Below are 12,460 nucleotides of genomic sequence, written 5' to 3' on the forward strand. Positions count from 1 at the left end.
GGATAAGAGGATTTCGTAAGTTTTGGACAAAGTCCATGCCTCAGAGACGTATGTGAATGCCTTCATTGCCTTTATAAGTTCCAAATTGTGAACGACTTCATAGATTCAATCACTCATCTGTACGCCATCCTAGCGTAAATCTGAGATTTGCTAGCAGGGTGGTGCCATCATTAATTTAGTTTTAGCCTCGCATCTGGAGAAGTTCCAGAAGTTTTCACTTTCGAGCCGCGGAAGGCCTTCTCTAGCGCTCTAGGTTCAAGAATTGTTCTATTCATAAACCACCTATACGAATACCAACGCTGAAATAAGAAATACTCGTCCTTGCATGATATACCTGCGCTCAAAATGACCTTTCCACCTATTGCTCCGTTCATTACTAGGCTTGTTAATTAAGTTTGTTAGGTTTGTAAGTTTGTCTCCTGGGTACGAAGGGATTTGAATTGGGAACCGGTCTGTTGTTGGCCGCTGTCAACCAGTACTGTCATCATTGCTGTCAAACAGGCAGCAAGCGGCATTCGGAGAAGGAAGCAAAATTAACAATCGGAACGCTGCTGTTTGTTTGTTAGTTTACGTGCCCGGTTTTTTGATAAAAGCAGATTTTTACTATAAGCTAAGCGCTCTTTTAGGTTCAAAACGTCGTCCGATCGTCTTCACAGTAGTGCTTTCTATACTAGTTTTTTAATTGCAACTATTTCCATAACGATACGTTCGGGTAGAGTGAGACCTTTTGCCACTGGATAGAAATATGGCTGCCCAACTTGATGGTGTTTTCGGGACAGGACTGCAGAAGAAAATCACCGATTCGAAAGTGCTGGTTGTGGGTGCTGGTGGAATAGGGTGTGAAGTATTAAAAAATCTTGTGCTAACAGGATTCCAGGACATAGAGATCGTAAGTATTAGCAACAGTTACACCAATAGAGCGTCACGAGAAACATAACCTTACATTCCAATTCGTACGGAACAAAATGAAGATGCATTATCTACACGTATCTGTTTACCCCACTTATTCTCTACGTTCTTTACAGATCGATCTGGATACGATTGATGTGAGCAATCTAAATCGTCAATTTTTATTCCACAAGGAGCACGTCGGAAAATCGAAAGCGAACGTAGCCCGTGAGAGTGCGCTCTCGTTCAATCCGAATACAAAGATCAAAGCATACCATGACAGTATTACAACGTATGTACAAATTACCTACTTCTATACACTTCATTATTCCATTCTTTGATTAATTGTGATACGATTATGATTCTTTCAGCAATAACTATGGTGTAAATTTTTTTAAACGTTTTTCGATTGTACTGAATGCACTGGATAACCGTGCTGCCCGTAGTCATGTGAATCGTTTGTGCTTGACGGCTGACGTGCCGTTAATAGAATCAGGTACTGCCGGATACAATGGTCAGGTAGAGCTGATCAAGCGGGGTCTCACAACATGCTATGAGTGTTTCCCGCAAGCAGCTCAAAAAACCTTCCCAGGATGTACGATAAGAAACACGCCATCCGAGCCAATTCACTGCATTGTATGGGCCAAACACCTGTTCAAGTAAGAGTTCATTTCAATTTCAGTTATGAGGAACATGTACCAAAACATTCCTTTCACTTGCAGCCAATTGTTTGGAGAAAGTAATGAAGATGAAGACGTTTCGCCTGATACGGCTGATCCAGAAGCGGGGGCCGAGGTCGGTCAGGCTGCTCTGGAGAAAGATGCAAACGAAAAGGGTAACGTTGATCGTGTTAATACCCGCGCCTGGGCGAAGCAATGTGAATACGATCCGGAGAAGATTTTTAACAAACTATTTTACGATGACATCAACTATCTGCTGAGTATGTCCAATCTGTGGAAGAACCGTGACCCACCGAAGCCCGTGAAATACGACACGGTGCAGGAAGACGTGACGGACAGTACCATTATCGAGGATAGCGTTGTGCGAGATCAGAAAGTGCTCAGTGCGGTGGCCACAGCGAAGTTGTTTGCTGCGAGCCTGAAAGCGTTGCAGGCGACTTTCACTAAGCTACCGGAAGGGGATCATCTCGTTTGGGATAAGGATGATAAGGACGCGATGGATTTTGTGGCCGCGTGTGCCAATATTCGTGCGCAAATTTTTAATATTCAAAAAAAGAGTCGTTTCGAGATGAAATGTAAGCGAATGACTCTGTGATGTAGAAACGACGGGTTGAATTAATGATTGTTTTTTTCTTCGCAGCTATGGCCGGAAACATTATACCAGCGATTGCGACAACCAACGCTATTACGGCCGGAATTGTCGTAATGCGTGCATTCCGTGTGTTGCAAGAACAGTACGACAAATGCAAGACGGTGTACGTTCGGTTAGTGGTAAATCCACGGAGCCAGTTCATCGTACCGGAAGTAACTATCGTTCCACCGAACCCGAAATGCTACGTTTGTGCCGCCAAACCGGAGGTTGTCCTGAAGCTCGATACAAAAAAGCTAACTGTGCGCGAGCTTCGTGACGACATACTGATCAAGGCACTGAATATGGTCAGCCCAGATGTCACACTCGATGGTATGAATTCGATTGTAATTTCTTCCGAAGAGGGAGAAACCGATTGCAACAATGACAAAACGCTGGAACAGATGAAAATTGTAGACGGGTGCATTCTGAAGGTGGACGATTTTTTGCAAAACTACGAGCTGAGCATCACGGTGCTGCACAAGGATCCGGGTCGCGAAGAGGTACCGTTCGAGATTGTTGCCGATCCCGAATCATTGAAACCGAAGGAGGAGACGGAAAGTGTGCCATCAGCACCGGTACTTGATGATGCGCAACCATCCACATCGAAAGGGTTGAACGGGTCTGCGAATGGTAAGAAAGCGACCATCAACCGGATTGAAGATGAGGACGATGATGGCGACTGCGTAATTGTGGATGAGGAAGAGGACAGTGCCGATAAACCGTCCACGTCCAAGGCGGACACAACACCGAGCAAGAGCGTGGAGAAACGAAAGCATGCTCCAGAAGAGGATGAACCAGCACTCAAAAAAGCGAAAGTGTCCTCGCGCGAGCCACAACCGATGGAGGACGATGATGATTTAATTATTATGGATTAAAAGTAGGTGGTAAGAGAAGAGGTGTAATAGTTGTAAAAGTGCAAACGCGCCACAGGTTCTTATCAATCCATCTCATTACAATGATCGATATCACTACGCTAACAATTGTATTCTTTGTATGAGTAGAAAAGCTCCATAATAAATTAATCAACATGGCAAATGTTTAAGTATTCCATCTTCAATCAATTGAGCTATCCTTTGGAAATGGTTAATTTATTTTTCAAAACATTTTCTTAAGCAAAAAATCACACAAAATATAAAATGTATTAATTAAAACTTGGTCAAATTGCGGGTTATTCCATGCGAAAAACTATTCCTTTTTCTCACTGCGCGCTTTTGCTGGTTTCGGTTTAGGCATTCTTGGTATGGCATTCTTCTCACCCTTTGGCTTTGCCGATTTTTCAGCGACAACAGTCGTTTTAGAAGCGTTCCTCTTTGCCTTGGCCATCTTCGCATTCGTGCTCGGTGATGGATCTGTACTGGCGACGATCGATAGGCGCACCTTGCCACCGGATCGTGCAATTTTCGTTTTCGTAATGGCGGTTTTCTTCGTGCTCGGCTTAGCTTGTAGCGTTGGTTTGGGCTTATCCGCTTTGCCCTTTTTCTTATCGTTATTGTTTCTGTCCTTTTCGTCCTTTTTGGGTTTCTTTTTCGGCAGTACTTTAGTTTTTTTGGGATTTTTCGGTTTCGATTTTGCAGAGAACTGCTTACTAACCTTCGCGATGTGGGCTTTGGTAAGTCGGATGCTTCCGTGCATGCCACCCATTCCCGAAACCCGTTCGACAGTGTCCTTGCTGCTAAGCTTTTCAAACGCTTTCTTTACGTAGTATGTTATTTCCCCTTCGATCTGGTACTTGCCTTTGATGAACTTTTTAATAAGTGTAAAAGACAAACCCTTCCGGCGTGGATCGTTCTCCGTGATGGCGTCGATGATCATCTGCTCGTAGGTTTTTTTAATAGGTTTGCTTTGCTGGTTACTGGATGCGGTAGTCGTTATTAGTTGGGACTCCTTCTTAAGTTCGGCGGAAATAGTTATTGGGTCCGTTTCATCGGTATAGGAAACCTTTTTCACCTCCATCGGTTTAGCTACGGTTTGTGTTACTTCTTTCGCCATCGCAGGAGAATCGAATGCTAAACGTCGAGGCACAACCATAGAGCTTGGGTGGCAAATGAATACTAATGGTGGAAGGAAGTCCTTGTCGTGTTGTAGTAATGGCCACCGTTAGAAAAACCGTTTACGATTGTAATGTAAAAAGAAGCCAAGCATGCAGGAATAATGGAGATTTTGTATTGGAGATCCGACTCTCAAAAAACGTCGTCGAAAAGAAAATATTGCAAATAGTGAGAAACTTAGTCTACAATTTCTGCCCAATATGTCGAACGTTTTGAAATGAGACAAACTGTTTTTAAAAATCAAAAAGGAAAATTAGAAAAAACACATGCTAATCAAATCTCGCGGAGTCACCCTGTGCATTTTCCTCATTATCCAATGATAACAAAACAAATCGTTCGATGTTTGACGTTTTTGTCGAGTGTGTTTAGTCAGCCGTCTGGAATTTGCACAGTTTCTTTTTATCAATAATACCACACATCCACTTTTTTCATGAACCGGAAACATTGGTAAAGAACCCGCCAGGACATTATCGAGCTGTATGAAGGTGCAATTACAATGCACCGAACGGATTTGCGAACGAGCTGAAAATAAGTGCATTGCAGTGCAACACGACCCAAAATAGAACGCATCGTTAATACGACGGAGAAAGTGAATGTACCGAGCGAAAACACGCCAATCAAGGAGGCAGAGTGGCAACCAGGCTGGAGCGCAGGAGAATAAGCATAGCAACAGGATTTTATTAAAAACAGGTGGCCATGGATGGTGTTTCGTTACGCGAATGGGTTTGCTTAGTATGCCTGATGTTGGTCACCATTCCGTGGGTCAACTGTGGCCTTGACGAGGTAAGGAAGGAAGACCCACGAGTGGTATCGGAAGTTTTGGAACTATCCGGCATTGAAAAGTGTCCTCGCATGATGCATTACGTGTTTGAAGGATATGCACCGATTGGTAAGGCACGATGTAGTTATATTCTGGGGCATTGCTAACGACACTTGTGTCGTTGATTGTTTTCTTTTTTTGTAGGTAATAAAAACGCCGGAAACTTTACCGAAAATTCGAAGGCAACCACGCTGGAAGAATGTGTGCGGGACTGCTGCGTGAAGGGGCCGAACTGCCACACTGCTTTCATATTTAACCAGACGTGTTATCATGTTAAGTGTATCAGCAATGATTTGTGCCTTCCGGCGAAAAAGGAAACATCCTCCACGTTGCGCATGGTGCTGGTAAATCCGATCGAGGATGGCTCACTAGTAGAAGCGAGCTGGTGGGAGGTGTTGAAGAAAGCACAGGAGAAGCGACTGCTAGCGAATGGAGCAGTTTCACCGGTACGGATATCGGAGGACGAAGGAGAGGAAAACTTGTTGGGCAAGCAGACGGAAATGTATAACCTTGCGAACGGGGTACCGAGGGTACGCAGTGATGAGAAGTATGGACTCCCATCGGTGGAGGATATTTATCGGGGTCCGTACAAATCGCTTGACTACGGTACACCTGGCGCAGGATTTGAAAAATATGCCAACAACTACATTCGCGATCAGTACGACGAAGTAGCGGAAGAGAGCAAATATTATTCCGAGTCAAAAGCGCTCGGTTCGATGCGACCGTGTGATGCGGCGCGCGAAGATTCATGCCCACGGGACGAAGTATGTTTACGTGTTGTTCCCAACATGCGGAACGGAATATGCACCTGTCCGGAAGGATTCGAACGAAGCGAAAAAGATGTTTGTCTCTCGAAAGAACAGCAAGGGGAACGGCACCAGCAGCAACAGGAGCGAGTAGTCCCGCAGATGTTATCCGCCCAGAAGCTAACAATGGGTATGGGGAACGAGGATACGGAAGTGGAACCTCCTCAGTCACCGATACGTTCGAGCACCACGAAAGAACTCACTGTTTCGGTCGCTTCCAAGGATGTCCGGTTACCGACCAACGAAGCAACACTGTCGGCATACGTAATACCGGACGAAAAGACGAGCGGAGACAAGTACAACTACCTGTGGACGTTGGTTTCGCAACCGAAAGGTGACAGTAACAGCACGATAGCAGATCAGACAAAATCGATCGCTAAATTGTCCGGGCTGGCGGAAGGATTGTATCAGTTCAAGGTAACGGTCAGTGGTCAGAACGGTTCGTATGGTGAAGCGTTCATGAACATTACCGTACTGCCGGAGCAGAAAATTAACAAACCTCCGCGAGCAGTAATAACGCCAGCTAATCAACCGGTACGATTGCCCAATCATGAAGCAATCCTCGATGGTAGTGCATCAAGTGACGATGTAAAAATTATTCGCTGGCAGTGGGTTTTAGCGCAGGGGCCGCTCGGTTATCAACCCGAGCTGCCCGAAGTGAGCACGCTCCAGCTGAAGGATCTTACGATCGCTGGCAACTATACGTTCAATCTGACCGTTGTGGACGAGCAGGGACTGAGCAATAGTACGACGGCCATCATACAGGTGCTGAAGGAGATCGATTACCCCCCGGAAGCGAATGCAGGCAAGAACGTAATTCTTTACTTACCGAACAATAACGTCACACTGAATGGGTCACTGTCGAAGGACGACAATGGAATCGTGGCTTGGGAATGGACTAAGATCAGTACTAACCAATCGAAGGCAGTCGATATGCAGAATACGAGGACACCGTTTCTGCAACTGTCCAACCTAGAGGAGGGTGTGTACGCGTTCGAGTTGAAGGTGACGGATGCAAAGAACCAAAGTTCCACATCGATGGTGCACGTGTTCGTGAAACCACCAACAAACCGTCCACCGATGGCGAAGGCAGGAGTAAACGGTACCACGATCTATCTGCCCCAAACCTGGGTTGCGCTCAATGGGAGTGAATCGAGCGATGATATTAAGATCAGCACATACTACTGGCAGCAGATATCTGGACCGAATACAGCGTTGATTGAGAATGCGAATGCTTCCGTAAGTGTGTCCTTAACCGTGGGAAGTATGTAATGAATCTAATCCTTTTTTTTGCGAACTGTTGCAGATAGCGAATGCAACCGCAATGACGATAGGTGACTACGTGTTCGAGCTGATCGTTTCGGACGAAGCGAACAACAATGCAAGCGACCGTGTTCGCATTACGGTGGTCCAAGAAAAGAATACAGCCCCGATAGCAAATGCAGGTGGCGATCAGACGGTAACACTGCCTACGAACGTACTTGTACTGAATGGTAGTCGATCGAGTGACGATCTTGGCATCGCGCGGTACAGTTGGACGCGAGAACCGAGCAGTTTAGCGTTGGGCACTATAATCGGTGATAGTGATAACAAGCCGGTTCTGATGGTAAGTATACATAGAAACTCACAGATGTGGCACGCAGTATAGAATGTTTTGCTTGTAGTTAACGAACATCGTCACTGGACGGTACGTGTTTAAGTTGACTGTATACGATGGGCAAGGCCTGTCCGCATCTGATACCGTGAGTATCATAGTACATCCCGATCCGTTGCTCATGAGCTTGGTTGAAGTAACGATTACAACCGAAGCGACCGTGCTAACTGCAACGGAGTTGGATTCGATCGAACAAAAGCTTACTCTGCTCATTGGTGACAATATGGCAAAATTACACGTTAGAGAACTGAAAGTGGAACCAAAAACCGGGCAGGTGGTAATTGTATTTTACGTGGAGAAAAAAAACGGTCTCGAGGTAATGGAAACTTTTATGGATAAGGTGTAGAATATCCTGAATGTAATGCTTTTGCTGTTTACTTTCTATAGGAAAAGGATACCCTGGGGCTGATGCCAGCGCTCGAAGTTGAGCGAATACTGAAGGAAAAGTTTTGGCGTGACTATACGATACTGGGAACGTCGGTAATCGGCATACGCACTACCGTATGCCAGAACGATTGCTCCGGACATGGGGTTTGTAATGCGGAAACACGCGAATGCATCTGCCAAAGCTTTTGGATGCCGGATATATTTTATTTCTGGGGTATTGCTGAGGCAAACTGTGGTACGTATGCGGAGAACATGCGAATTGTAATGGATGGTCGAATAACTACGGAAAACGTAATGTTTGTTTTGTTGCCACAGATTGGTCCATACTGTACGTGATTGTTGGTGTACTGATAGTGTTTTTTGTGCTATCCGGAATCTGCTGGGGTATTACCTGCTTTTGCCGACGGTCGGCGAAACCACGCACGAGACCAAAGCCGCAAAAATATTCGCTGTTGCAAACGCACGACGAAGAATTGCCTTCATGTGAGTATTGATGTTATGTTATGTTATGTTATGTGAGTTATGTTTTTCATAATGTTTTTCATATTTGAGAAGGAATATGTGGCAATAGTAGAACAGTACAAAAATGTGTGAAGCGCTACAAATGTTTTGCACATTTGCTATGCTGCGCAATGGGTTGGTGATGATTGTCAATGCTAGCGCGATAACAAGACAAGTTTTTCGTGAGGATAAATTCTAGGGGAAGAATGAAAATGTAGCAATTTCCTGTGCAAAGTGTGATTCATAGTATGGTTAGTTTATGATTGACGAGTCCAACGATTTGTCGGGAGTCGTTTGGTGAACGGTTTATGCTGCATGAAAGTTGGTTTTATTTGCAATGATGTGCCGCCGCATGATGCACAGACGGCATTGACACGTGGGCAAGGGGTGTACATGCGTACAGTGGTGCCACGCATCGCTAGCATAGCATGGCTTGGGTTGATGTGGTGGTTGGGAAAGTGCGTGCATGGGTTACTCTGATCTCTCTTCAGATGTCGAATAAATCTTTCGCCTTTTACTAAAGATTTCCGTGGAGAGGGATACTCTAATGAGTCTAAATTGAATTTTTGTCGTCTCGACTCCATCAGGAGTCGAGCCCTAATCGCAAATAACAAATTGTAAGCAGTGTAAATATCAGAAAGTTAACAAATCATCGCGTTCTAATTCGGTTGAAATGATACAATTAATCGTTTTTGAGCTTCGTTGATTGCAACCAAAGCACAGTAAATTATATTTACGTCTTCCAACTTAACTGTAACCTCGCGTAGTTCACATCACAAACGCCATGGGTTACGGTAGGAAATCGCAGACTGGAATTACAGTTTGGAGACAATAAGTTAAATAATTAGCCAGCGTAAGCGGGCATGATACAGCCGAGATTGAATTCTAGCTGGGTATTTCAAAGAATTTGATGAACTTGAATGCTATGTTGTAGCAATACGGCTTGGTCTTTTTGCACATGCTATGTTGTAGTTTAAATCATTTGAAAATGAAAATTTGAAAGCTATTTTACTATTGTTTTAATAAAATAAAAATATTTATACAATTATGGAAATATTTACATTATGGGGACCGTAGAAAGTCTTAGTGATAAATAGTACTTTTCATATAAACCTCTTAAAATGCAGCCTCAATAACGTTTATTTAACTTTTAAACAAACTATCGATATTATTTGTGGTAAATGATGTCGCATATTGTAATTCCATTTAATATTAAGTTGGGTTAAATTTGTACACAGCACTGTATGGGTGTTTCGTCTGTCCGTAGAAAATTGTCAGTCGTGTGCGAAGCCTTACAAAGGTTTATGCTTGCACGTGGACTGTCATTTGTTCAAACGCTGTCAGAAATGAAAAATGAAGAAGAACAGCAAAATGAAAATGCATCACTGCCGGTTGTTTACATCCGGGATATGGGAAGTTAAAAAGTAAAATTAATTACATGTAAAGAAAGGAAACTATTTCATTTAGCTATACTATTAGCGTAGAGCGCTCTTTTTCTATCGTGAAACATGATTTTCCCAGAAGTTGTTTTTTTCACACGTGTCCCAAAATGTGCAAGGGACGCGAGTGCATCTGCGGCAGCCACGCATCGCTAGCATAGCATGGCTTGGGTTGGTGTGGTGGTTGGGAAAGTGCGTGCATGGGTTACTCTGATCTCTCTTCAGATGTCGAATAAATCTTTCGCCTTTTACTAAAGATTTCCGTGGAGAGGGATACTCTAATGAGTCTAAATTGAATTTTTGTCGTCTCGACTCCATCAGGAGTCGAGCCCTAATCGAATTACACTAATGTTAAGGAAATGATGAATTAAGTTTATGTTGTGGATAAAATGATGTATGTAGCAATGTTTGTCTGTTTGATTTTCTTGTTGCAGTTAATCGCGCGGGAACAACCATTTCCGACAGCGAAACCGATTCGGACGTGCTGTTCGAGAGCCGTTCACGACAAAACGGTCTCTTGCCGGGGCGATCCGGTAACGGGGGTTTGCCGAACGGTGAGCTAAGAAACGGTGCTGGCGGTCACCCTAAGTACGGTGTTACGCGCCTGGGACGACGCATAAAAGCTTAAGCTCGAGAAAGTACGTAAACGGACCACAAATAGTCAGGTCAATCGCGAGAAATGTCGATCGCGTCCGAAGAGTCGATAACTATTACAGTGCCACCGCTGGGAAATGATGCTAGAAACCTGGTGCGTTGGATACAGCTAGTCCGAAGAAATTTCTTTACCAATACGTTCCTAATGCGCTTGTAGTGATTTTGTAGTATGTATAACGAACATTAATTTGAGTAGGCACTTTCTACAAAAAAAAACTTTCCATTCCATGTTCAACACTTTTGTTGTTCCTGTTAATATATTTTTTTCTGTTAGTTAAGGTCGAATTTATCCTTACCTGTCTTCGCATTCCTGCATGCTAGTATGGTACGTGCTTCATGAAATATATGTAATTGTAATAACCTAATGTGATTCACAAGCCATCGAACTTATCAAGAAAGTATCGGAATGCAACATGTGTACGATTAACAAGAAGAAAGATATCATAATTTACCAGCACGATACATAAACTTTGTTCCTTTCTTATGAATGGTTGCATTTATCGTAGCGAGAGAGTAGGTGAGCATTTTTAATTAATCCTACCACTGTTTTGCGATACACCCACGCCATCACAGGAAATATGTAAGTTTGAAGGGTTTGCTTGTGAGTGTTGTTCCTTTTTTTAAATGTATTCCATCATAACATATTCCGTACCTTTAGTAAGAGCGACAACACAACACAAAATACGCACACATTGTATCTGGGGCGTGCAATTGTAAAGATGAAAAGAAAAGTATTAATACATAAGAATAACGCCGTACCCGTACCAAACCGGGCTGTGAGCAAAAGGCGCCACACACAACCAAATCAGATGATTGGGCGATGCGTAGAGATGCGTAGCGAGGGAGCATTAGAGGTATTTGCCCGAACTCCGGGGATCAGTCGGTGTAGTGGTCAGTATTAAAATTGGTAACAAAGCGATCGAACTGGCGTCTGACCGTTTCGGAAATGCAGTAATGATGTACTTATGTGTCGTCTGTCATTTGGGTATAAGGAGTGAAGGACATTGCGATAAAGGATAATAAAGGACGAGAAATATTATCAGAATACAAAGGCATGCATGCGCCTTTTGCATCTATTTGGAAAGTGATTATATCACCGCACGGAAAAGAGCAGTTCGAACTGTTTCCAGGTCATCTCATCAAATATTAGATATGTAACATCTCGCCTTACTTATTTACGTTTCAACTATTCAACTCCAACTATCTTTAAGTCCATGTATGATTTCAACTATTAGCCATTGATTAAATAAAACATGTACAACCTTTCAAATTAAACCAATATCGTGTTCGGCTAATATAGTTTTGCATAAATCTTGCCCTCATTTCGCATCACTCACAAGTAAACGGAAGCGCTTCGATGTTAATTGGGGTAATTATCAGTGATTTTAAGCTCTACGCGGCGTAACTTTAAACCTCAACCGAAAGCAAACATAGATCCTACAACCAGCATCGAATTAAATTGCTCATGATCAATTAGCACTGCTTAATATTACACTGTAGCTACGGGTTCACATAGCCGCACACGCACTGGACTACGTTCAAGGTTTTGCCAGCAGAACTGACTATATTGATGCATCCAATTCCACACACCGACTGTACTAGTTTTAGTGATGGTTTATTGGCCTTATTACACCGGCCCGCTTACAAACGACTCTCCGAATCGATATCGGTCACCAGTGGACCGGATCAAATTATAGTTCTACTGCTGCGCGTAGGAATATGACGTATTGATTGTTCACGGATCGCCGACAAAAGCAGTTTCCTGTTTAGGGCGTTTTTGACAGCGTTGCAACAATTGTAGAATAACAATGAAATTTCGCCTTGAACTTTAAAGGCAGTTAGAACAAACTAAAAGCATTTTTTTATTATTTGGTCTGGTCATGTCATGAGAATGGCACCGGACGACCCAGCCCGTAAAGTCCTTTTAGATCGTCCACATGAACAGAGGAAGC

General features: G+C 43.5%; 3 protein-coding genes and 2 non-coding genes across 5 annotated transcripts; 4 read left to right on the forward strand and 1 right to left on the reverse strand.

The window, feature by feature from the left end:
• The first annotated feature begins 514 nt into the window (after window positions 1-514).
• LOC128301079 (SUMO-activating enzyme subunit 2) lies at window positions 515-3,299 on the forward strand. Its single transcript, XM_053037395.1, has 5 exons — window positions 515-889; window positions 1,026-1,180; window positions 1,260-1,547; window positions 1,611-2,143; window positions 2,209-3,299. Exons 1-5 carry the CDS (start codon window positions 746-748, stop codon window positions 3,072-3,074), a joined length of 1,986 nt encoding a protein of 661 aa, XP_052893355.1. The 5' UTR covers window positions 515-745; the 3' UTR covers window positions 3,075-3,299.
• An 85-nt stretch (window positions 3,300-3,384) lies between these two features.
• On the reverse strand, window positions 3,385-4,188 carry LOC128305811 (uncharacterized). Its single transcript, XM_053043425.1, has one exon. The coding sequence runs from the start codon at window positions 4,186-4,188 to the stop codon at window positions 3,385-3,387; it is 804 nt and encodes a 267-aa protein (XP_052899385.1).
• A 676-nt stretch (window positions 4,189-4,864) lies between these two features.
• Window positions 4,865-11,540, forward strand: LOC128300269 (dyslexia-associated protein KIAA0319-like protein). Its single transcript, XM_053036279.1, has 7 exons — window positions 4,865-5,136; window positions 5,212-7,112; window positions 7,180-7,479; window positions 7,538-7,843; window positions 7,915-8,149; window positions 8,230-8,397; window positions 10,289-11,540. The coding sequence occupies exons 1-7, from the start codon at window positions 4,944-4,946 to the stop codon at window positions 10,480-10,482; spliced, it is 3,297 nt and encodes a 1,098-aa protein (XP_052892239.1). The 5' UTR covers window positions 4,865-4,943; the 3' UTR covers window positions 10,483-11,540.
• On the forward strand, window positions 8,887-9,008 carry LOC128306106 (U5 spliceosomal RNA). The gene has a single exon (XR_008287534.1). It is a non-coding gene; the product is annotated as a U5 spliceosomal RNA (small nuclear RNA).
• On the forward strand, window positions 10,060-10,181 carry LOC128306107 (U5 spliceosomal RNA). The gene has a single exon (XR_008287535.1). It is a non-coding gene; the product is annotated as a U5 spliceosomal RNA (small nuclear RNA).
• Window positions 11,541-12,460: the final 920 nt, after the last annotated feature.

The sequence above is a fragment of the Anopheles moucheti genome, chromosome 3 (genome assembly GCF_943734755.1).
Source record: "Anopheles moucheti chromosome 3, idAnoMoucSN_F20_07, whole genome shotgun sequence".
NCBI classification, from domain to species: Eukaryota; Metazoa; Arthropoda; class Insecta; order Diptera; family Culicidae; genus Anopheles; species Anopheles moucheti.